The 25,320-nt window shown below is 42.2% G+C and overlaps 1 protein-coding gene across 1 annotated transcript in view; it reads left to right on the forward strand.

The window, feature by feature from the left end:
* The window catches only part of PLXNC1 (plexin C1), a 159,145-nt gene that overhangs the window by 74,606 nt on the left and 59,219 nt on the right, over positions 1 to 25,320 (forward strand). The window contains exons 7-14 of the mRNA XM_037996696.2: positions 310 to 397; positions 2,680 to 2,782; positions 3,236 to 3,322; positions 13,723 to 13,862; positions 16,555 to 16,734; positions 19,955 to 20,042; positions 23,882 to 24,085; positions 24,206 to 24,391. Of these exons, the coding sequence (XP_037852624.2) occupies positions 310 to 397; positions 2,680 to 2,782; positions 3,236 to 3,322; positions 13,723 to 13,862; positions 16,555 to 16,734; positions 19,955 to 20,042; positions 23,882 to 24,085; positions 24,206 to 24,391 (1,076 nt within the window). The remainder of the gene's footprint in view (positions 1 to 309; positions 398 to 2,679; positions 2,783 to 3,235; positions 3,323 to 13,722; positions 13,863 to 16,554; positions 16,735 to 19,954; positions 20,043 to 23,881; positions 24,086 to 24,205; positions 24,392 to 25,320) is intronic.

Consider the following 25,320-nt stretch of genomic DNA (forward strand, 5'->3'; position numbering starts at 1 on the left):
ATCCCTAGGAGAGTATGAGATGTAAATGAGCTGTAAAATGGCTTCTTCCTAGTGATTATCCATGGGAGGCTTGGAACTCGAGGTGGGTTCAGTCTGTTTGGAGGCTTGAGCTGTGCACTTCGGCTGCCTGATGCGAATGGCCCATGGGGAAGGAACCACATACTGATTGAAATGTTAGCAAACAGCTGGCAAGCTCCCGCCCACTATGCAGAGGAGGCAAAAATATTTATTTATTTTTTTTGCATTTACAGCTATGCTTGACTATAGCAGGACTCCACCATAAATGACTTTTTCCCCCCTTCCCTCCAGATGTTTCAGTTGTCAACGTGATGTTCTCCTTCGGTTCTTGGAATTTATCAGACAGATTCAACTTTACCAACTGCTCATCATTAAAAGAGTAAGATTTTATTTGAAATTTGAATATTCTCTCGTTGGTCTTAATTTACTTATTTGTTTGACTCCTCGATTTCCTAAAGAACTCTTGTGAGACAGAACTTTCCAAAATGCCTTTTGGAGCATGATGTAATGGGAGCTAGGAGAGCCACTGAGCTAATAAGCTCAGCTCACACATTCTAGCCCTGACTAGTAAACTGGCGCCATGAGGGAGAGAGATCCACTGTGATTAAGTATTCATACCCACAGGGAAATATGTCTTCCCAGGACCGAGAGGAGCCTTGAAGTAAGTAAAGAAGAAGAGACAAGCCAGGCATGGTGGCTCATGTCTGGAATCCCAGCACTTTAGGAGGCCGAGGTGGGCAGATCACTTGAGCCCAGGAGTTTGAGACCAGCCTGGGCAACATAGTGAGACGCCATCGCTACAAAAAAACACAAAAGTTAGCCAAGCATGGTGGTACATGCCTGTAGTCCCAGCTACTTGGGAGGCTGTGGTGGGAGAATCACCTGAGCCTAGGAGGCAGAGGTTGCAGTGAGCCAGGATGGTGCCCTGCATTCCAGTCTGAGTGACAGAGTGAGATTGTCTCAGCAAAAAGAAGAAGGATCGCTGCTAGGTTCTCTCCTGATTGGAATGGCTTCAGGAATTTGGGCGGAACGAGAAGCCTTGAGTGTAGGGGTAAGAAGTCATACTTGAGAAGGACGAGGTGAAGTCCCTTTCACCAAAAGAACATGTTCCTGATGCCCCCCTTTTCACCATCTTTGGCCCCTTTGAGCTACAGAGGCCCCTGAGTTAGTGCCAAACCTCGCTCCTTGCTTCTAAAGCAGCAAGAGGACAGAGGAGATACGTTTCTCAGATGCCTGACTTTCCAATTGGAAGTTAGGATGGAGGCCCGCAGGGCACCTTGGGAGGCTGCGTGAGTAGCAGTGCTGTAGATCACTCCATGGTTTGATTGACCAGCTACGTGAGCAGCAAATGGGAGTTTCTTTTGGCCTGGCCTGGGAACCATGGTTTCTATGGGGAAAATGAATTTGATCTTGAAGCTGAGCTGGGAGGCTACTCGTGAATGATTAGAACAGGAGCCCCTGGGCCTCATCTCTTCCACTGAGGCACTTTGAAAAAGATGACACAAGCCCCAGTTCAATGATTGCTAAGAAACAGAATGAATTTAAGGAGAAAAAAATACAAAAATTGCTACAGCAAGCCTCAGAAGTTCATGAAAATAGGAAAAAAGGGGGAGAATTAAATAGGATTATATAGCTCAAAGACAGTTGAAAGATAACGTAGGCCCCCTGATGCCCAGTTTAAGGGCAGATGAAAGGGACCGACTCGCCCCAGGTCCCACAACTTGGTAATGAAGAACCAGACCTCAGACCTAGGCCCCCCGGGGAGGGTGAGCCCCCTTTCCGTAGGTAACTGCTTCCTGTTAGGAAAGCACTTAGTACAGTAATCACACCCCGGGGGTAGAAGAAGCATGCAAATCACAAACCCGCTTCTAGCTCACTTAGGAGGCCGGATCCACGCAAAAGCCAGTGTGTCTTCTCCTTCCATGGAAACTGCAGTTTCTGCAGGTCAGAATCTCAGAATGTTTCCTCATTTCCTGGAGAAGGTATAAAACAAACTCCCCATGCCCTGCACTAGCACCCCTTGCGAGAGCTAAGGTTTCCTCTGGCCTCCCTTGGCCCTGTTTCCAGATCAACCCGATTTCCCTTTTTAACATTCCTTCTCATAAGTGCTTTTCAAGTCCTCCACAGTTTACCCAATCATGATAGGTGATTTGATTAGTAGACACACAATTCTTCCTTAATTTGATTATAAAGCAAACACAGGCACCTCATTGCCTCTGCTTGCCAGCTAACACTTTCTCTCTCACATCTTCCAGGCAGTTGGCAGTGTGACTGCTGGAGTGAGTGAGGGCTTCCCGATTTTGGAAGGCAGGGTGGGTAGAGGCAGGGAGAGAGAGAGATCCGTCTCCAGAGGGACTTACTTGAGGGTAGACAAATAGCAGAACTGGATTCAGAAACAAATTCACTGCGTTCCTGTTATCTACAGACCAGCAGGTGACCCAGCTTCAGGTTTCCATGGCAACACCCCTGCAGGTGCCATTCCGGCCCATCAACCTGAGGGCTTCCAAGAGCAGGGCACAAAGCCTCACAGGAATGTCTGTCCAGGGATTTTTTTTTTTTTGTCTTCTCTTAAATGCTTGCATGCCACATCATAGAGGAAAATTCTAGGATGTGAACATTGTCCTAAAATGCAGGAATTAAGTCAGTTTTCTGTGTTGCTAGATGCCCAGCATGCACAGAAACTGGCTGTGCGTGGTGTAAAAGTGCAAGAAGGTGTATCCACCCCTTCACAGCTTGCGACCCTTCTGATTACGAGAGAAACCAGGTAAAGTGACTTTTTTTGGTATTGTAAGGCTTAACCGCTGGGCACGGTGGCTCATGCCTGTAATCCCAGCACTTTGGGAGGCCGAGGCAGGTGGATCACCTGAGGTCAGGGGTTCGAGACCAGTCTGACCAACATGGCAAAATCCTGTCTCTATACAAAGTTAGTGGGGCATGATGGCGCATGCCCGTAATCCCAGTGGCTCGGGAGGCTGAGGCAGGAGAATCGCTTGAACCCGGGAGGCGGAGGTTGCAGTGAGCTGAGATCGCGCCACTGCACTCCAGCCTGGGCGACGGAGTGAGACTCCGTCTTAAAAACAAAACAAAACAAAACAAAAAACAGGTTTAACCAAAAATAAATGTTTGTGACTGCCTAGTCCTACCTTCTCTTTTATGTTTGTTGCACACTTTGAATTTACCACCCATCTGAATGTTGAAGGGATGTTCTCCATTCCAGGAACAGTGTCCAGTGGCTGTTGAGAAGACATCAGGAGGAGGAAGACCCAAGGAGAACAAGGGGAACAGAACCAACCAGGCTTTACAGGTCAGACCCTATTTTTGTGTGGTTAAGGGGAAAACCTCTCTTTGAATGACCATGACAACAACTCGTACTACTTTGGGTTCCTTAAAAAAATTCTCTATTTTACTTTCTACCAAAATTCCCTTTTGTATCTTTGGTTTTTTAACCAAGTTTCACTTAATTAGCTCAATACATCAAAGGCTGGACAGTCACATAAAGTAAATTAAAACTCTGTAATTATGAAAAATGATGTTGCTCTGGTCGAAATAAAATTGTAAAGGTGACTTTGCGGCTCACTAGGGAAGAGCTAGAAGGAAGTTTTAGCGTTCCATCTGAGGGATTTCAACTTGCACCTTATATAATTGATTTCTGGGGGTTATGTATGTGGATGGGGGTCTGTGCAAAGTAACCTCGATTCGTTTGTTTTTTTCAGCTTCGTTGGGGCGTCTAACCAGTAGTGAATGCTGCTAAACCAGAATTTTTATAGAATGTGTATTTATCTCGCCTTCTCAAAAGCGGTTATTGATCCATGAACTTTCCTTGGAAATGCCCCTTATTTTCTTCATAGTAAATTACTGAACCCCTATGTCAGTCATGTTTGAAAAGAGGGGACGTGACAATGTAAACATTTCTAGGCGGAACACATGTGGCTGTGCTTACAACTTCACTCAGTCAACAAAAGTTCATTGAGCATCTGTATGTGGCAAAACACAAAAAGAGGATAAGTCCTGCCCTCGCTAACCTTGGAGTCTAGCAGGAATAGATAAATTAAAAATGACAGCTCTAGGGAGAAAAAGGCTCCATTTTTCGTTTCTCTAATCTGTGGTTTTGACTTCTCCATTTGCTGCTACCTAAGGTCAAGTGCAAAGGTAAATAAGTAGCACATTTTGAATCATTACTGAAAAGTTGATAGTAACTTCAGGTGAATTAAGTAACAGGCAGAGGGAATGTGAATCAAATGGACATGAAGTTAATTAAAGGCATTAGAAAAGCTTGATGCTCAGGTATCTCCAGGCTTTAGCAGTCTTTGAGGTCTTGTTAAATAATGGGCTCCTTTTCTCATCCCGTTGGTTTGGAAAACTGAGACACAGTGCCGAGGACTTGGATCAGGGAGACAGTGGCTTTGTGGCTTTTTCCTTTCAATTAAACTTGGTTGTTGTTCCAGGGTTTGTTTGTTTTTTAGTTTTGATAAAATACACAAACAAAATTTACCATTTTTATTGCTTTAAGTGTACAGTTAGTCGTGGTAAGTACATTCACATCGTTGCACAACCCATCTCCAGAACTCTTTTCATCTTGCAAAACTGACACTCTATGCTCGTTAAATAATAACTCTTCATCTCTCTTTCCCCCCAGCCCTTGGAAACCACCATTCTAATTTTTTGTCTCTATGAATTTGACTACTCTAGGTACCTCATATAAGTGAATTTGTCTTTTTGTGCTGGCTTCTTTCACTTAGCATGATGTCCTCAAGGTTCATCCATGTGGTAGCGTGGGTCAGAATTCCCTTCTTTTCTAAGGTTGAATAATATTCCAGTGTATGTATATACCATATTTCGTTTATCCATTCATCCATGGATTAGCACTTGGGTCACTTCCACATTTTAGCTATGATGAATAATGCTACTAGGAACATGAGTGTGCTGCTATTTCTCTGAGACCCTGCTCTCAGTTCTTTTGGGTATATGTCCAGAAGTGGAATTACTGGATTGTATTATAATTCTCTTTTTGGTTTTTTAAAGAACTGTTGTACTGTTTTCCATAGCAACAATACCATTTTGCATTCCCACCAACGGTGCACAAGGGTTCCAGTTTTGCCACATCCTCACCAACACTTGTTATTTTCGGATTTGTTTGATAGTAGCCATCCTAATGTGTGTCAGGTGGTATCTCATTGTGATCTTGATTTGCATTTCCTTGATGATTAATGGTATTGAGCATCTTTGTGTATGCTTGCTGGCCATTTGTATATCTTCTCAGGAGAAACGTCTAATTAAGTCCTTTGCCCATTTTTAAAATTGGGTTATTTTTGTTGTTGTTGAGTTGTAGGAGTTCTTTATGTAATCTGGATATCAGCCCCTTATCAGGTACATCATTTGCAAGTATTTTCTACCATCCCATAGGTTTCCTTTTCATTCTGTTCACTGTGTCCTGTAATACATGGATTTTTTTAATTTTGATGAAGTCCAGTTCATTTATTTTTTCTTTTATTGTCCATGCTTTCGGTGTCAGATCCAATAAATCATTGCCAAATTCAGTGTCATGTAACTTTCTTTCTATATTTATTTATAAAGGTCTGTAGCACTTATATTTTGGTCCCTGATTTATTCTGAGTTCATTTTTATATATGGCATAAGAAATGGATCTAAATTCATTCTTTTGTGTGTGGATATCCAGTTTTCCCAACATCATTTGTTGAAAAAAATGTCCTTTCCCCATTGAATGGTCTTGGCACCCTTGTTGAAAATCATTTCACCATGTTTATGAGAGTGTATTTCTGGGTGTTCTTTTCTATTCTGTTGGTCTGTGTCTGTCTTTATGGCAGTACTGCACTGTTTGATTATTGTAGCTTTGTAAAGTAAATTTTGAAATCAGGAAATGTGAATCCTTAACTTTGTTTTCTTTTTCAAGATTGTTTTAGAAAATAATAAACTTTTAATTTTGAGATAATTGTAGATTCACATGCACTTGTGAGACAATAATAGTTAACATCTTTTACCCAGTTCCCTTCAATAGTGCTGTCTTGCAAAACTATAGCACAACATCACAGTCAGGATATTGACGGTGACAGCAGTCAAGACACAGAACAGCTTCATCGTCACAAGGCTCCCCAGGTTTCCCTTTCACAGTCACATCCATTTCCCTCCTCCCTCCCATTCTCCATCTCTGATGCTTGGCAACCACTGATCTCGGCTCCATTTCTATAATTTTATCATTTCAATAATTTTATATAAACGGAATCATCCAGATGTACCCTTTGGGGGACTGGCTCTTTTAACTCAACATAATTCTCTGTAAATTCATCCAAGTTCTTTTATGTATCAATAATTCATTCCTTTTTATCGCTGAGTCATGGTCCAGGCAGCGGCTTTTTAAACTTCTTTAATTTTAAAGACAAATATCATAAAGTCACTACATCCTGGTTTCCTGCAGTGCATCTCTCTGCACCCTTTGAACTGTGTGGTTAAAAGGATTGGGGTCACCACAAGAGAAGGAGAAGGCTGATAATAAACAAAAGCCCAGATCTGTTTTCATTGCTTCTCTGTGGATTACCCCTCTAAGTATGGAGAGAGACATTTTGTGGATCCTGACATGTTTTCTTTAAATATGTGACTCAGAACAGAATCTCCCTTTTGTTTGATAGGGAATGGAGTGTTATTTGTCACAGGAGGGATTTCTCGTGCTCTGTGAAACACTGCTGTCTTTCATTATCAGGTGGAATGTGTAACATTCTGGTTTCCACTTTGGGTCTTCATGTTGGCCTTGAACAAAGCACCCAATGTCTTTGTGATTCTTTCTCTACCAAAGAAGTCACTCACAGCTTTGCTTCAATGCATCTGCCCACACCACATGTGTACTGAGTACTTCCGGTGTGCTAGGCACTAGGAATGGAGCAGGTACTGTCCTAGGCTTCTAGGATCCTGAACTTGGGTTGATTCTTTCCAGAGGCATTTATTGCATGCCTATTAGATGCAATTATACTGATCTCCACAGATTCCATGAGGAGGATTCAGATGAATCAGGCACATCTCTGGCCATCAGTCTCAAGAATCTTATCCATGAGTACATGAGTAACAATACAAGATTTTAAAAATGTTAACATAGAGAAAGTACCAGAAAGTATACAGAGAGCCTCTCTGTGCCTGGGGCTTCGTCTTAGTCCTTCCTGTTTGCTTAAACCCAGTGCCTTGAAGTTGAAAACACTTAATCAGTGTGGTTGGTTAAGTCTTTGATTGATGGATGGATTGATTGATGCAGATGGCATTTCGGCCCACCTTTGAGGACAAGAAGCATCCAGACACATGAATGTGGGTATTCGAAGCAGAGGAACTGGCATAAGCACAGTGTGGGGGTGGGAGCCAGAAGATTCCAGGACACACACTAGAGGAAACCCTAAGTAGGCACAGAGGATGCAGGAAATTGTAAGACCCAAGGTTGAAATGAGTCTGGAGCCTGCAAATAGGGGGCCTTACATACCAGCCCTATGAGTGCTGACTTTATTCTTCAGTGGCAATGGAATGCTATTCAAGGTGTCTTATTTTATTTTTTTAGTGTATGAGTTTGCTAATCCAAGGATCTGGTACTTATGAGGTAGGGTCCTGGTTCAATCCCTACTAGACCGGTAGCCCTCACACTGTTTCATGACCCCAAGACCTACCCCTGTATCCTGACCCTGAAACGTATAGCATCATCTGCCAAGGGGGCTGCGTTACAGAAAAGCGTGACCACAATAGAGAAATGAGCTCAAAAACCTATGTATGACCTTGGAGGAGGAGTATTTCAAGCTATAAAGGCCAGTGTCTGACCATCTGTCTGTTTCTCTCCACATATCTAGTAGTTGAAACCTCATCAGGGACCGTTGGCCCTGGGACCCTGCCCTGACCACTTCTCCTTCCATTTCTTAACATTCTCATATCTGGTGCCTTCACCCACTGAGACCAGCGATAGCTCCCCTCTCTTTTGTGCATTCAAGGAGAGATTGTGAAGATTTATGATGTGATGTCATTCTAATATTTGTTATTACCTCAATATGCTTATCACTGTAGGGCAGAAATAAACCATACAAAGTCATATCTCCTGGCAATTTACATTCAAATGGTTCTTTCACTACCTTGCACCTCCTGTTCTCTTCCTCCATCCTTTTTTTCCCCCCCAAGATGGAGTTTCACTCTTGTTGTCCAGGCTGGAGTGCAATGGCACAATCTCGGCTCACTGCAACCTCTGCCTCCCCAGTTCAAGTGGTTCTCCTGCCTTGGCGTCCCAAGTAGCTGGGATTACAGGCTCTCGCCACCATGCCCGGCTAATTTTTTCTGGTTTTAGTAGAGACAGGGTTTCACCATGTTGGCCAGGCTGGTCTCGAACTCCTGACCTCAGGTGATCTGCCTGCCTTAGCCTCCCAAAATGCTGGGATTACAGGCGTGAGCCACCGCACCCAGCCTCTCCATCACTTTTAAATATGCATTTTTGATCTCTCACAAGCAATCTAAATGAATGCTTTTGGGGACCTTGCCTTCAAGAGTGAAATTAAATTTCACATATACCTTGCTAAGTAGCTTCTATGGGCCTAGCATAGGGCCAGGTAATGTAGAATTAACTTACAATCGTTGATTCAAAATTTGTTTGTTGAGCAACTACTATGTGCTAAACAGGCAGGCAAAATGTGTGACTGCATGGAGCTTACATGGTAGAACTTACAGTATTTTGGAGGAAATAAGATTCATTTTCATGAAGCAGTTGAATGTGCACAACAGAAAAAGATATAAGAGAGAATGCCAGAATGTACTCAACTGAACAGTGGTAGCTAATATTTGCTGAGCCTGTGCCATACCCTGAGCTCAGAGTATCTAAGCCTCACAATGGACCTATTTCCCCCATTTTATAGATGAGGAGATTTTAGCTCAGAGAGAGTAAATGGTAGGTAAGAGATATGAATCCAGGTAATCTGACTCAACATAGTTTTAACCATTACCCTACATTGTATGCCCTAAATTGAATATAAACATTGGTTACACCATACTACTGATGATATTAATAAAAGTCAGCCTGGAAGAAAGGACTCTAATATTGGCTTCTCTTGGCATTAGACTGTCAAAGCCTGCTCCCAATCCATGCCACACATGTAGGGTGGGAGTAAGACCTCCAACCTGGCCAGGATGTGGGAGGAGTGTATTAACCTCAAAGACATGGGAGAAAAGGCTGGGGCAGGGTGCGGTCAGAGGGAAGGAGTCAGACCCAGACATGGCTGGGCATCTACTCCAAGACAGGGAGAGCAGAAGAGGCTTAGTGAGGCAACTGAGGCCCTGGGGAGAGGGGAGCAGCAAGAATCTCATGCATGAGTTGAATCTCGGCCAAGGGGTGGACTTTGAGGGGCTGGGTTTAAAGTGGAATCAGGGCCCTCCACTGGCTGGGAAGAGCTGCCCTCCCTGGCCCTGGAGTTTTGGTCACCCAGTCCAGGTCTGGGGAGCCACACTCAGAAGGCTCAAGTGCAAAGAGGAATAGTGGGTTGTTCAGAGGGTGGGCTTGGCAGCCAAGTCAGCCTCCTTTTAGAGTCTACGGCTCAGAGAAGTGAGCCTTGATCTCTTCACACAGGGCATTGGTCTGTCACCTTCTCCCTGGAAGTCTCAAGCTCTGTGTCCAGAGGCACAGCTCACTATTGGCATTTCCAGGGCCAACTGAAATCACATCTCAAGTTCCCTGGAACCTGTACGAGGGGCCCCCGTGAAAAGGCATTTGTCCCAGGGGCTAAGCATCAAATGGATAACCATTTTGTTCCATTTCACGCTCTAATTTTTCTTGAGTGAACCTGTATTTTGCTATTTTCTTTCCATATATCACCTCCTTTTACTCCTTCCCATTTCCACTGCTGGTTACCACTCTTATCAATTTGTACATTTCATTAATATATTAGTTCCATCGTCTTCTCAGTCATTAATAGAGATGTTAAATAATCCTGAACCGAATACTCACTCCTGTAGGGCCCTCCAGGACTCTTTCCTTTAATTAGTTGTGCTACCTTTCATCTCTCTAATGTCCTTCGGTTTCAGATTTCCAGCTGGTTTTGAATCCATGTGACTTTTTATCTAGTCCTGTTTGAACTAATTTCACGAGTGAAAATCCGAGAGATGTTTTACTGAGTGTTGATTCAGGTCCAGGCCTAAAGAGAGCTTTGCTCTATTCAGATTTTTTGTAACAGATTAATAGAGTACAATTTGGCCTAAATAAACTGAGCCCTCCTAATGCACCTCTTTCCAATATTCTTTTCAATCATAGCAGTATTTTCTCCATTAATGTCATGGTAATTTGAATTGTGTTGACGTCAGACTTCACAAAAGGTACTCTTACTGTCAGAAGTAATCCTCTTAGACCTTTTCAAAGATAGCTATTTCTTAGTGGTTGTGCTATTTCCAATATCCTATAATGACTTAGTTAAAAATAAAAAATAAAAAGGATTGGGTATTCTATAAATCTCCTAATTAACCAGTTTCTAATGTGCTTTCTTATACAAAACAGGGAGTAAAAACCAGAGCTCATAGTAGTTTATTAAATAAGTTCAAATTGTGCAGCCGTTTTAAAATAACCCTGAATTCTTTAAAATGTAACCTACAGGAAGTAGACTATTCTGAGGTTAATTGCTGGAAACCATAGGGCTGTGTTGGTTATAGTCCATACTATTTTGATTTGATATATAGAAATCCTTGGACATAGGGTGAGGGAGGAATCCCACTACAGGGCTGCAAGAATTTGTCTCTTTGTATTGAGCTCGATTAGGTTTTAAAAGTAACCCCCTCTGAAATGTATAAGCTTGTAGGGCTGGCTACTATATGCTAGATTTTATGAATTAAAACCTCTTGATAAAAATACAGAATTGATCGAAAATATTGAATGTGTAGAACCTTTATGGGGAGATGATTCTTTGCTCTTTTGTCTGTACTGGATTTTTCAAAATCTTTATTGGTAAAAAGAAAGAATGTATTTCTAAGAATTGTTGCAGCCATACAGTGCAGCCATAGAGCTAACCCGATCTTTTATTTTTAAAATGTTGTTTTATACCTGCACTATTTATTTAGGAAGGTCCTCCTGGTAGCTCTTTAACCCATTTATTAAAATTAGAAGAGGTTCTATCAGCAAACAAAATACAACTAATCTGACCCTGTTTGAAAGCAGATTGGAAGTGCCCACTTTCACAAGACAGGCCAGGGCTGGATCCCATCCTAGACGGCCAAGGGAAACTTCTCTAAACAGTAGGGGTTTGAAATCTTTTTGAAGTAGCAAGGCTGTCTCCACTCAGGGAAATAAAAAGTTAATAGGATGATGTGGCGAGTCCTCTGATGGTGTTCGCAGAGCCATTTAAGGAGCAAAATATAACTTCCTTAAAAAATCTTTTTGTACATTAGTTGTAAGGCTCTCTTTATCCTCTGCAGAGAGTGGAGAAGTAGCATTTACTTGGCATGTTTGAAAATTTTTCTTGAGCAGACATCAACAGTATAAATATAAGAAGCAGGAAGGACTATCTAGAAAGAAAAGAAACCTCAGAATCATAGTTGACTTGCATGCAAATGTGAGTCTGCACTGAGGTTTACATAAAAAAAGAAAAAAAATTCTATCTTGCTCCCCTAAGAAGCCAGTGGCCTCTAGAGCAGAGGTCAGCAAATGTTCTCTACAAAGAGCCAGGCAGTAAATATTTTAGGCTCTGCGGGCCGTATGGTCTCTGCTGCAGCTACTCCACTCGACTGCTGCAGGGAACAGCAGCCAGAGACACTACCCAGACGAATGTTTATGGGTGAAATCTGAATTTCATGTGTTTTTATATGTCATGAAATATTATTCTTCTTTTGACATTTTGTGATGGGCCATGTAAAAGCAGGTAGCGGGCAGGATCTGGCCCACAGACTATAGTTTGCCAACTCCTGATCTAGTGCACACATAGATCATGTGTCCCCCACAACATCTGGCCTAAGGACCCTGTAGGTGCTCAGTAAACACTTGTTCTCTTAGCTGTCACCATGTGAGAGCGAAGAGTAAGCCTTTTGCTATATAACGCACACTTGACATTTGCAAGAGATTTATCTTGAAGGCTTTGCTAATCCCCCCTTTCCAAGTACCACTCTAGCAGATAATTTCCCCCATAAAATGCAGTCAAGTATAACAGAATAATTAAAGTGACCCTTTCAGGCCCTTAGTGATTCTATAAATACAGGGCTAACGTCCTTCACAAAGTGAGTAAAATAAATTCTGCTACCAAAATCAATTCTGTGTCACGTTACATCATTGCTCTGATGACATTAACGATGAATTTACCTCAATCTGCAAAACCAATCCAAAGCGCTGATGAGTGATGGGGACTGCCGGGCCGTGTAGCACCTGTGTGTGCCGAGGAGCAGAATGAGAAAATGTCTGTTTCAGCAGGATGGGCAGCCCCTGCAGCCCAGCAATGCCACCCCGATGAGTGTTCCATGCACAAAGGAACAGAGGATACTCAACTGCTTCAAGAAGCAGGTATTAGGCAGGTGTTGGACATCACGGACTTCTCCCAGTGGCTCAGAGGCTGCTTCTTGGACTTGGTCCTCCAAGTGGATGCACTCAGCATTTAGAATTTCACCAAATGTCATGTGATTAAGCATCTCTGGTCCTTGGGGTCATTTTCAAATATCAAGACTGTGAGTATGTTCTGTGATGGCAGAGGATATAGGGGAAAAAAGAGTGTGAGAATGATGTTCACTCTTGCTGAAGATCTGCTGGACTTTCTGTTGGCTAGAGTCTTAGAATCTTATGTCCTGTTTTGGTCACCATATTATAGAAGAATACAGACTTGCTGAAAATGGTCTACAAAAGAACAGTAAAATTATCAGAATGATAGACAGTAGTATCTGTAACAGAAAAGTGAAAGAAATCAGGACTGTTTTATCTTGAAAAGGGAAAATGATTCTTGCTATCAAATAAAGGGCTTTTTTTTTTTTTAAGGGAGAATTTGATTAGACATCACAAATGGAGAAGTAAGGTGGCATTCGCCTACATGATATGAAGCTAGGTAGCAAGGGACTCCAAGGGACATGGTCTTGACCTTAGGCCTGATAAAGTCTATTGAAACTGCATACCAAGAAGGAGGTTGTGGTATCTACAAACCATGGTTGGCCACAGTGGTTCAGAAATCCAACTGCTTGATATTAGTTGACTGAACAGGTTGATTTCTTGAGGTTTTTCCCCCTGCAGTATCCTCCTGGATTCAAATAGCTTCACTGTAACAAAAATATGAACTGCTTTCTTGGGAATTAAATTTATCTGGAATGACATTTATTTCAACTTAATGATGAGTCTGTCATTGGCCTATGGTCAATGTACTCTCTTTTCCTTGATTTTGCTTACATTGTGAGCCTCCAGAGGCTGTAAGGCAGTGAACATTTTGAAAACTCTAGTGATACCTTGCTCTTCAGACAGAATGTCAGACTCTTCAACTGTATTTTCAACTGTCTTGTGAGACAAAAACTAATTGGTTTGACCTCATGCTGTCACATGTTGAGAGACATAAATCTGCGGCACTCTTCCTTGAATTCATTGATTTCATTAAACACTGTCTGCTTGTGTTTGCAAAATGTTGTAATTTCCCAGTGATTTCTTCGAACTGCAGCGCATAAACAGATTTTTTTTTTTGGAGTGATGCCATTTCTTAGCTTTGATCTCCTGTTTTAATCTTTTATTTCCAATAGGTCTTCTACATTAAGTCCATTGAGCCACAGAAAGTATCGACATTAGGGAAAAGCAACGTGATAGTAACGGGAGCAAACTTTACCCGGGCATCGAACATCACAATGATCCTGAAAGGAACCAGTACCTGTGATAAGGATGTGTGAGTCGAAATACTAATAATTTATCCTGGGTAACATAAAGCTCAAACCTGTGCCAAGGGAATATCAATGTGATTATAACCTTTATATAGTCAAATTATTGCCATGCACCAAAGCAGGCCAATTAGTCAGAGTATTTGACATAACATAATTCCAACACATAAAATAATGTTCACAACAGATCTGAAGTTCATTGTGAGAGACTCTGTTCTGTGACATTCCCTAAAAATCTCAGTATATAGTCATTTCAGGATGTTGCCTGTTTTGGGTCTTGATTCATTTTCAGTAACAAAATCAAGTATATGGAGTAGTAAACATCATTCTTTAGGTGATGCACTTGGAAAAATAGTTGAGTACCTCGAAATTTGATGGGGAATTTTTTGGAGCAACTCTTCCAATGTGCCACCCAAAGTTGAAAAAACAAAACCTCTTGGATCCCTTTTATGTGGACATTTTGTTCTTTGTAGCCTTCTCTTTACTGGTTTGGTTTCAGCCTCCAAAAATTAAATTTCTACTACATATAATGGTAGTAAAAAAAGAACACCCCAACATAAATATCTGGTCAGTGTATCTCTTGAACATTATTATTTCTGTCACTTCTTTCCCAGACTCATCCCATCGGTGAAACTTGGAGAAAGAATTTTCAATTTCCACCAATGTCCTTGTGCAAATGGTTACTCCCCCCTCAAAAAAAAAGAAGAGATGTGATAACTGCAGTCATTAAATAACACAACAGATTATTTGAGTTTTCTGCTTGTTAACTTGTATAAGTTTAGGCTAATTTGAAGTAAAAGATGTTACAGTCTACATAGAGTATAATGCTAAGCTTATTTTCATCATGGAAATGCATTTAAGACAATCTGCTGAAGCGTGATGTTTTGATTTTTAACTACTAAAACAGATTTGTACAGCATTCTAATCTGCCATGCTTATTTACTGAATTTTCTGCTTTAATTCATTTTCTGCACATCACTGCCATGCCCTTCCCCTCGTAGCAGTAAATCTGGAATCTCTGTGATCTTGATGAAAAAAGCTGCTCATCGGTGGCTTGCCTGTGTTCTGCTATTTGCCAGAATTATCAAGCACACATTAGAGGCTGTATCTATGCAACATAGGTTTTTTTGTGTGCTGTTTATCCTGGCTAAATACCTTATTGCAAAAATCTTTCATTTTGTGTAGCGAAATCTGTGAAGTTAGACACCTGTGTATTCACTGAAAGGCAATCAACTTCATGGAAAATAAGTAGTTTTTCAGAGCATTACCCTGTTTCTGACTCTTTATGTTCTCATTTTAATTCCGAATGTGTCTTGAGATACTGCAGTTATTAAATTAAATGACTAGGAGACCTTCCTGCATGTAGCATTTCGTAACCACATCTGTGTGGTGAACCCAGGTTCACAAGCAGTCAACATAATACTCAATTAATCCTATACCTGAGCCCAGGCTATAATCCCAAGCTCTTTTCATATAGTACTTTTAAAATGGGTAATTATTTTAAAGAGAAAAATACTAGTAGTGGAATGATCTACATTTTCACCTCTCTTCTTCTAAAATTTATAAACAAGTTTGAATTTTAATGTTCAACCACTATATGATAAATTTCCTAGAGCTTTGCTCTGAATATAAACCTGAAAATGAGCGTTTGAGGTGGTGTAAGTACAAACTGACTCAGATGTTTTTGAATTTGCCTTATCCTAAAGGGTTAGTGATAGCTTTAAAGTTAATCATCATGCACATGGCCTTTAAGTAGTAATAATAGATTCTCATGTAGCATGATTATACTGAGCATTATTCAGACACAACCCAGGCTTAATGATTTGTGCTTTAGAGGGTCATTGTAGACACACAGAGGAAGCTGCAGGTGACAGCGGGAATGTTGGAGAAGGCTTCGCTCTGACTCTGAAAGGGCGCCAAGCGTCAGCTCCTGTTGGACGTCGGGAGCACCCTGGACAGCCCCAGCTAAGTCTCAGCCTGGAGACTCCTTAAGGGGCAGGTTGGCCCCAATGCTGATTGATTCTGAGATGCCTGGGCTCTTGGTTTAGGCCCCCTTTGAACGGCAGAATTTCCATCTCTGTCTGGTGCTGGATTTTACCCTCTCAGTGCTTGACTAGGGCTTTTTTTCGTAAGCTTTTTATTATGGAAACTCAAACACATACAGGAGAGATGAGTGTAATGAGCCTCTCTGTAGCCATTCCCCGTTTCAAAGCCTATCAACATTTTGCCAATCTTGCTTCATCTATCTTATCTGGGGTTTTTGCGGGGGGGCGGGGCATGATGAGAACCAAACACCATATCCTTCACTGTTAGATACTTCAGTATCTCTCTAACAGATAAGCATAATGCCATTATGATACTCAACAGAATTATCCGTAATTCTTAATATACTGTGACCCCCAGTTCATGTTCTGCTTTCTATTAGTACTTCTTCCAGGCAATGGTTACACCTCTTTCCTTTCTCAGTTCTGAGAGCAATGCAAATAAGAAAGATAAAAATGTACTAAAGAAAGAGGAACCCAGCCCCTAATAATACCCAACTTGGGTCATTGGCCCCTGATGAGTCAGTAGTTGCCTGCAGCTATTCTGCTCCTTCATGAAGTGTTGTAGTTCAAGTGAAATTCATCTGCTGTCACCTTGGGTAATCAACTGTGCTAAGTGTCTGTGTCATGTGAGAGTTCTTTTTCTACTCCTTTCTAGGATACAGGTTAGCCATGTGCTAAATGACACCCACATGAAATTCTCTCTTCCATCAAGCCGGAAAGAAATGAAGGATGTGTGTATCCAGTTTGATGGTGGGAACTGCTCTTCTGTGGGATCCTTATCCTACATTGCTCTGCCACATTGTTCCCTTATATTTCCTGCTACCACCTGGATCAGGTACTTTCTAGATTCATAATCTTTTTCTCTCATTGTGGTTAAGGGTCATATGCACAAAGATCATTGATTTATTCAAGTAAATTCAGAAACAGTAGTCATTCCAAATTCCTCTCACCGAGTTCTCCTTAGGATTTATTCCTAGAAGAATGCATACCTGACAAGGCATTTGCTTCCCATGCTCATTGTGAATGCTATGAGCACATCTTTTTCTCTTCACCATGGCTGCTGGGAAACTCACAGCTGAAATGTTGGTCTAGGGTTTTGATATCGATATATAACACTCTTTACTATGTGTCCCTCCTGCTCATGATAAAATGCTTCTTTCTTACCTCTTTCATTTTACAGTCTTTAGAGTAAGCTGTTTTGAATTCTTTGGGGGAAATATTGGGAGCTATCAAAATGAAAAGCAGAATCAACATTTTGAAGATGTTCCCTAAGGGGGAGATGGAAACCCCAAAATAAACTCGCCCAGATAAATCCAATATGTTAAGAAAAACTTTTCTCTCTCTAGTTGAATGTTTTTATTTATTACTATTACGTATTTTTTACATTTTCATGGGTGCATAATACTTGGACATGTTTATGGGGCACATGTGATATTTTTTCTACAATCATACAGTGAATATGTAATCATCAAATCAGGGTAATTGGAGTATCCATCGTCTCAAGCATTTATCATTTATTTCTGTTAGGAACATTCCAATTCTACTCTTCTAGCTATTTTTAAATATGCAATAAATTATTGTGAGTTACAGACACCCTACTACGCTACTGAACACTAGATCTTATTCTATCTCATTGTATTTTTGTAGCCATTAACCAACCCCTCTTTATCCCTCTCTGACCCTGCCACACCACCCTTCCCAGCCTCTGATACCCATAATTCTACTCTCTATCTCCATCAGACCAACTTTCTCAGCTCCCACATATGGGTGAGAACCTGCAACATTTGTCTGTCTGTGCCTGGCTTATTTCACTTAACATAATGTCCTGCGGTTCCATCTGTGTTATTGCAAATGACAGGATCTCATTCTTTTTTGTAGGCTGAATAATACTCCGTTGTGTTTAGGTACCACATTTTCTTTATCCTCTAATCCGTTGATGGACACTTAGGTTGAGTACCTATCTTGGTTATTGTGAAGAGTTCTACAATAAAGATTCCCCCTAGTTGAATTTGAATTCACTTTCATAATATTTTTATTCCTAAATCTCTTTAGGACTAAAATCCTAACGATATTTTCTTTGCCTGACACAGTACGAAGCTAGTTTTCAAAGTACTCTCTAGATAAACCTACAGACAAAGCTTTGTTAAAAAAAAGAAGAAGAAGAAGAAAAGGAGGGGAAGAAAAAAATCACTTTTAATGTTCTTATTTAAGATCAAGAGAGAGGTGGCTATATTAGTTTGCTAGGGTGGACATAGAGTGCTACAGCCTTTGTGGCTTAAACAACAGAAATTTCTTTCTCCCAGTTCTGGAGGCTGAAATCATGGTGTTGGTAAGCTTGGTTTCTCCTGAGGCTTTATACCTTGGCTTGTAGATGGTCATCTTCTCCCTATGTCTTCACGTGGTCTTCCCTCTGTCTCTCTGTACAGATCTCCCTTCTTTTTTTTTTTTTTTTTTTTTTTGAGACAGAGTCTCACTCTGTCACCCAGGCTGGAGTGCAGTGGCAGGATCTTGACTCACTGTAACCTCTGTGTCCCGGGTTCAAGCGATTCTCCACCTTCAGCCTCTTGAGTAGCTGGGATAATCTCTTTTTATAAGGACATCAGTCGTGTTGGATTAGGGCTTACCCCAGTGACCTCGTTTAACCTTTATTACCTGTTTAACCACCCACATCTCCAAATACAGTCCCATTCCCAGGCACTGGGAGTTAGGGCTTCAACATACCCATTTTATGGGGTCACAGTTCAGTCCATAATAGTAAGATAAGAGGAACTGAAATTTCAAAACCAAGGCTCTAGCATGACATCCCCCACTCTAGGACCAATTCCATTCTCCATATAAAAGGAGACATTGATGTGGCATGCCCCACGTGCCTGGTGTGCTCATCTATTGACTAGATTCATACTCACAACAAATCTATGAGATCTGCTGTGGCTTGTCCCTTTTGCAAATGAGGGAACTAGGGGAGGAAAAGGGTTCAAACAACTCACCCCAGCCCCCCAGACAGCCAGGACTAGGAGGTTGGGCTCTGAGCCACTGCAGTATCCTGCTTTGCTATAAAGTAAGAGGCTCCTTACTGTCCTGTCACCTGTGACATTCTGAGCCTGTGTGTCTTGGCTGCTCCTGGGTCACTGTGCCTTGAGCAAGAATGTGGTCCTAAATGCTGGCCATCGGGACAGCTCGCTTGGCTTGGTTTTCTAGTAATGGCTACATACTGGCATGAGGCCAACTCAGCCCTTCCCCATTGTGGCTGGAGGATTCAGAGATCAGTGTCTTCACTCTGCCCTACACAAATTGGGTTGCTCAGGCCCACCTCCTGGTCTTGTCATCAGGGGCTCAGCTGGCTGTTGGACCTGACATACCCAGGCTCTTGTCCCCTAGAATGAGTGTCTGGTGACCTACATGAACAGGGGTACAAGGGCAGCCAGAGCTGTGGACAGCTGTTTATTTCACACCCAGTGACCGCTTCACTTGTATGCACTGAGAAACGTGAAGTTATTTGACTTGGTTTTAGAGAGATAGAATGTAGCTGTTATTTATATGGCGTACCAAATAGGAATTTACACTTTTAATGTCATCTGTAATTTTACCTTGCCCAAAGTGTTTCCTGTCTCTCTAAATAGCATATCATTGGTAGGTTAGGAGTTTGATTTTGAAAATTGTTAGATGGAAGCATCTTTATATAGATTAAACAGTAATCAAACAAAATTCTGTTTAGTGAAACCTTTTCAAGGTACAGCTCCTGATCTGATTATATGTGGCGATATGACATATAACAAAATTCAAATTCCATCAAAGAATCTGGGCATTTTCCTAGAATTAAAATAGGATCTGACCTGAATTTTTATATTTATGCATCTTGAAACCCCTGAATTTGTGACTGGTATCCTGAAAATATTTCTAAAATTGTCCTGTATTTGAAATTAAAATTCATTAATTTGCTCTCAAACATAATTGGGTTTAATATTAAACATGAATAAATTGATAGCTTTGTTCATAAATGCAAAACGCCTGTGTTTTAGCTATGAAACCCTTATTGTTGCTTTTATTCCTTGCAGTGGTGGTCAAAATATAACCATGATGGGCAGAAATTTTGATGTAATTGACAACTTAATCATTTCACATGAATTAAAAGGAAACATAAATGTAAGTCTCCAGCTGCTTTGTAACAATAGTTGTTTTCAAGGATGGTTCTATTTTCATCACACTATGCTTTGTTGGGGGGCATTTTTTATTTCTGTGACTTTGGTGTTATAAACTTTTACCTACGCTATCATATATACTATCTGTGCTAGAGTGGAAATAATAAAACCTTATCCTTGTAGCTGAGTATTTCTAGTTGCAGCAATGAGGAAAGAGAAATGAACTTGGTACAATAAGACCTGACATTTTCTTTTTATGTGTTTTGTGGCAAGTCACCTTAATGAGGAAATGCTTATGAATATGTGTGAAAATTCTTCGTGAAAGGTTAAGGTGTGATATAAAAAATTGCATTTCTGTGAAGAGTAGGTGGTGGTGTTCCCATTGCACAGAGAGAGCTGGGGTTCACAGAGATTAGATGACTTGCAAAGGTCCCAGAAATCTTGTCACGTGCTTCTCCTTCTCCTCGACCCAATTTGTTCCCTACCATCTGATGTCACCTTCTCTTCCCTTTCATCTCCCCACAGCAGAAATGGTAGGAGGGGTCTGGCTTCCACCCTTGCCCAGTTCTCCCACCAGTGCCTCTGGATGGAGATCTTCTAGAGCAGGGGTGTCCAACCTTTCGGCTTCCTTTGGCCACATTGGAAGAATTGTCTTGGGCCTCACCAACACTAACGATAGCTGATGAGCTAAAAAATGTTTGTGCATCATTTCCGTGATACCCACCACCACAGATAAGCATAAAAGTCCTCACATTCAAAAGGCTGGACACGGCTGCTCTAGATGGAAGCTTCTGATGCCAAGAGGGGAGATGAGGGATTTCACATACAAGTCAGGCCTCCAAGTGTACTAGCACACACTTCTAAATGTCCTTCCCCATTCTTTCTTCCCCTTTTTCCCTCTCCTTGATGAGATATGTGAGGTGGCTGCCTCTCTGGGGCCCTGCCTGACCACTTCCTGCCAAGGCTGACATGCTCCCTACTTGGGACAGTATGGGTTCAGACCCAAATTCCGGGGGCCTCCTGATAGGCCGTCCTCACAGCCTTGTTGTGCACACATTCGCCTGCGGACACGGTTCAGAGCCATTTCCAAGCCTCACACTGTATCTGACTCCAGGCCACATCTCCATGGTGTGAACACCTCCAGTTGAATGACTCATGTAGTTTGACCCTCTGACCAGAGGCATTGCCTGAGTTTTTCGTGGACTTACTCTCCCTCCCACTTGCTGTTCCCAAATCAAGCTGAATTTTTTGAGCACCTACTGCAGGCAAAACATTTTGCTGGGTGCAGGGACAAAAGATAAGTGAGATAGTCATATTGCCTTCATGGAGGCAGGCAGCAAATCTACACTGGGACTGAAAGTTGAGGCTGAGTGTGGCGGCTCACGATTATAATCCCAGCACTTTGGGAGGCCAAGGCAGGAAGACTGCTTGAGGCCAGGAGTTTGAGACCAGCCTAGATAACATAGTGAGACCCCATCTCTATAAAATAAAAATTAAAAAAGTTGACAGCACAGAGTATCATCAGGTTCTAGGTCCTCTGGTTCCCTAACTGTTCAGAAACCCTGTGAGTCCAAGAAGACACCAGGTATTTTCACATGAAAGAGAAATTAAACATGGATGGGATGAAGTATGCCCGCAGTATGGAGTGGGCTGGGTAGAGCAGGGAGGTGAGTTCAGGTACAGAGGACAGAGTCCTTGCAGGCCCCTGCTGGGAACGTCACTCAATCCTACTTAGTGGGAACCTAGAGGGTGGGTCGGGAATAAGCAAGAAGGATAGCTGTAAAGCTGAGTTGGGGCCACAAAAAGTGGCATCAGACTGAAAACTTGCCCTTAATTCTGTAGGCAGCAGGGAGCCACTGAAGATCTCTGAGCAGGAAGTGACACAGGTCTAGGTGCACTGGACTCACACTGGACCGAGACAATTAGTGACGATGAAAGCAGTCAGAAGGTTACCAATGGGAAAAGAGACTATGCAGAAAGCAGTAGACCAGGGAAAGGGGAGAATTCTGACCTAAAAGGCTTCGGTGTCCTGTCTCGAGTCCTGGGAAACCACGAGAAAAGAAGAGAGTGTCCAACCCCTAGCAGGGGCCAGCTCCTGAAGCGCTTGTTGCTGCTGAATCGCTCTTTGTTGGGGAACCTCCTGCAGGGCGGTTATTATTTTGGCAATGGTGCACAACTGAGTTTGGAGAGGCAGGAACTGAAGAAGGGCTGGGAGCCCAGTGAGGATGCTCATGCCAGTGCAGGTGTGTCAGAGACGTCCGCAGTCTCTCTGGGCTGACAGCAGGTCCCTTTGGGCTATGGTTAGCACAGCAGGTCTCAAGTGCTGGGGCATGGTGAAGCTAGAGATGACCAGCTTATCTTTATAGCAGTATTGTTAAAGGGAGAGTGGGGGTGACATCATGGGAGTGAGAGCACAGAGGAGGAAGAAAAGAGCACCTAGGACTGGTGGCAAAGCTTCATTTAATGAAAGACAATAGGATGGGCCGTGAAGGTGGCCCAGAGGGTGCTCAGAAACCAGTGAAAAAGAGCAAATCGCATGGTGCGAGTTGGTCATGAGTACAGAACTGTAGAGTCTTGAGGATAATGAGGTTGGGTGATCCTCTCGCCGGCAATCCTTCTAGAAGGCATCTTCAGTAAGAAGCCAGCCTGCTAGGAGTTAGGGTTGCTGAGGCAGTGGAGACAGTGGTTTTCATCCTGTGGACAGAAATGTGAGCACGAGATTCCGGGCTATAGAGTTTGGAAAGATGTGAAGGGAAAGGAAGGTTGTGCTTGTCCAGATCTCAGCTCTTCACATCCTATTTTCCCACCAATTGCCCCTTCCTATTGTCTTTTTTATGCTCTAGTATCAGGGGGTGGTGGGGATGGGGGAAAATACTTTTTACCACCTGACAAATTTCTTTTTATGGGTTATCATTGCTTTTCTGTAGAATGTTTGCCATCCTCCCTTAACCCACCAGCCTCCTCTGCCTGTCCTGTACACCTAAACAGGACAATATATTTCAATATATTTATGGTATGTATTTACTAACTTTTTAAATTTTATTTTTTTATATATAGAGAGAATGGGTCTCACTATGTTACCCAGGCTGTTCTCCAACTCCTGGACTCAAGTAACCCTCCTCCCTCAGTTTCCCAAAGTGCTGGGATTACAGGCATGAGCCACGTGCCCAGCCTATTTATGTTTTTTTTTTGTTTGTTTTTAATCCTGTAAATCAGGCCACCTTTTCTGCATTGTTTTCAGTTTTCATGCTTTTCATTTCATGGGGGACACATTGTTCCTGTTTTCTGTTACGCCTGAAAAGGCTTTTCCTTCTTGTGGCTAGTGACTTCTGCTAAGGCCCTGCAGGAGGTTCCCCCAACAAAGAGTGATTCAGCTGCAACAAGCGCTTCAGGAGCTGACCCTTGCTGGGGGTTGGACACTTTTCTTTTCTCGTGGTTCCCGAGGGCTCAGACAGGCTGACCCCAAGGACACCTAAGCCCCTTGGGTCAGAATCTTCCCCTTTCCGTAGCCTACTGCTTTCAGCTTAGTTTCTTTTCCCATGGCATAACCTTCCAGCTGCTTTCATTGTCACTCATGAGATCATAATATTCACTAGCACATTTTGAGTGCTTACTGTGTGCCGGGCCCTGTTCTAAGCATGCATAATCTCATTTAACGTAGCCCTCATTTAATGTAATGTAGGGTTAAGTCAATCCTGTGAGGGAGGTAGTATTGCTGGCCCCATATTACACATGAGAAAACAGAAGCACCAAGAAGTTAAGTTGCTCAGGTCACTTAGCTCTTAGAGATCAGAGCTGGCATTCATTCACAAAGTGACTAAAACGTTCCTTTCTTTTCTCCAGGTCTCTGAATATTGTGTGGCGACTTACTGCGGGTTTTTAGCCCCCAGTTTAAAGAGTTCAAAAGTGCGCACGAATGTCACTGTGAAGCTGAGAGTACAAGACACCTACTTGGACTGTGGAACCCTGCAGTATCGGGAGGACCCCAGATTCACAGGGTATCGGGTAGAATCCGAGGTGGACACAGAACTGGAAGTGAAAATTCAAGTATGTTTCTTTTTTTTTTGAGTGGGATGTCGCCCCGCCCCCTTCACCGGAAAGGTGTGTTTATGCTTGTGAGTTTCTACACGTGCTCTGACTTCTCCATCTTCATTTTATTCTTCACAGAAAGAAAACGACAACTTCAACATTTCCAAAAAAGACATTGAAATTACTCTCTTCCATGGAGAAAATGGGCAATTAAATTGCAGTTTTGAAAATATTACTAGAAATCAAGATCTCACCACCATCCTCTGCAAAATTAAAGGCATCAAGACTGCAAGCACCATTGCCAACTCTTCTAAGAAAGTTCGTGTAAGTGACCTGGCAGTCCCACCTGCTGTCTTTACCTGATTTTTGTGATAATTCCTTGGCTAAACCAGAGGCCGGAATGGAATCTTTCATGGATCTTCAGATCCTCACTTTAGATAGAAGATAAACAAAGCTGGTACTGCTAGCCCAAGCAAAATAGCTCCAAAATAGCTGGCTGAATCCATCCCTGTGCTTGTTTGAATGTCAAAGCATTGGACACACCATTGTCTATAATCCTAATGAGTCTTGATAGCTGTTGTTCTAGCCATACATTTATACAGTAGCATCTGCAAGCAAAATCTCTAGACCCATTGACAAATGAGCTGTCACTCCTTTCTCAAATGCAGAGGTGACATGTCTTAGCAGAAACCCAAAACAAACAAGGGCCTCTTCATCACACTCCGGGTAGCATTAGAATCAGATGGAGTCAGATAATCTCTGGGTCACAGCCTGCTTCCTTCACCATGAAGTCATACTGTCTGCGATTAATCTTATCCCAGAGATGTTTGGGGGACCCGTCACGGCCATATTTATGTCCCATAATAAAGATGTGAGACCACTGAGAAGGGAAACAGAAGTCACCCTTTATAGTGTTCCTGCCATATGAGGCTCTGTACAGCCTATATAAATTCTTTTTGATCTATTGTCATCAATAATTGGATAAAAGACAATGGAAAAGAACTTCAGACTGGAAGGCAACAACAAAAATGTGTTCATGTCCCAGTGGCTCCAGTTAATAGCTCTGTGGCCTTAGGTAAATCACTTGAGTTTCCTGAGCCTCTCTTTGTCCATCTGTATGGTAAATGGGGGTAATAATAAGTTTTATTTATTTTGTAGACAGAGTCTCACTCTGTCACCCAGGCGGGAGTGCAGTGGCGCAATCTTGGCTTACGGCAACCTCCGCTTCCCAGTTTTAAGCGATTCTCATGTCT

Source organism: Chlorocebus sabaeus, chromosome 11 (assembly GCF_047675955.1).
Source record: "Chlorocebus sabaeus isolate Y175 chromosome 11, mChlSab1.0.hap1, whole genome shotgun sequence".
In the NCBI taxonomy this organism is placed as follows: Eukaryota; Metazoa; Chordata; class Mammalia; order Primates; family Cercopithecidae; genus Chlorocebus; species Chlorocebus sabaeus.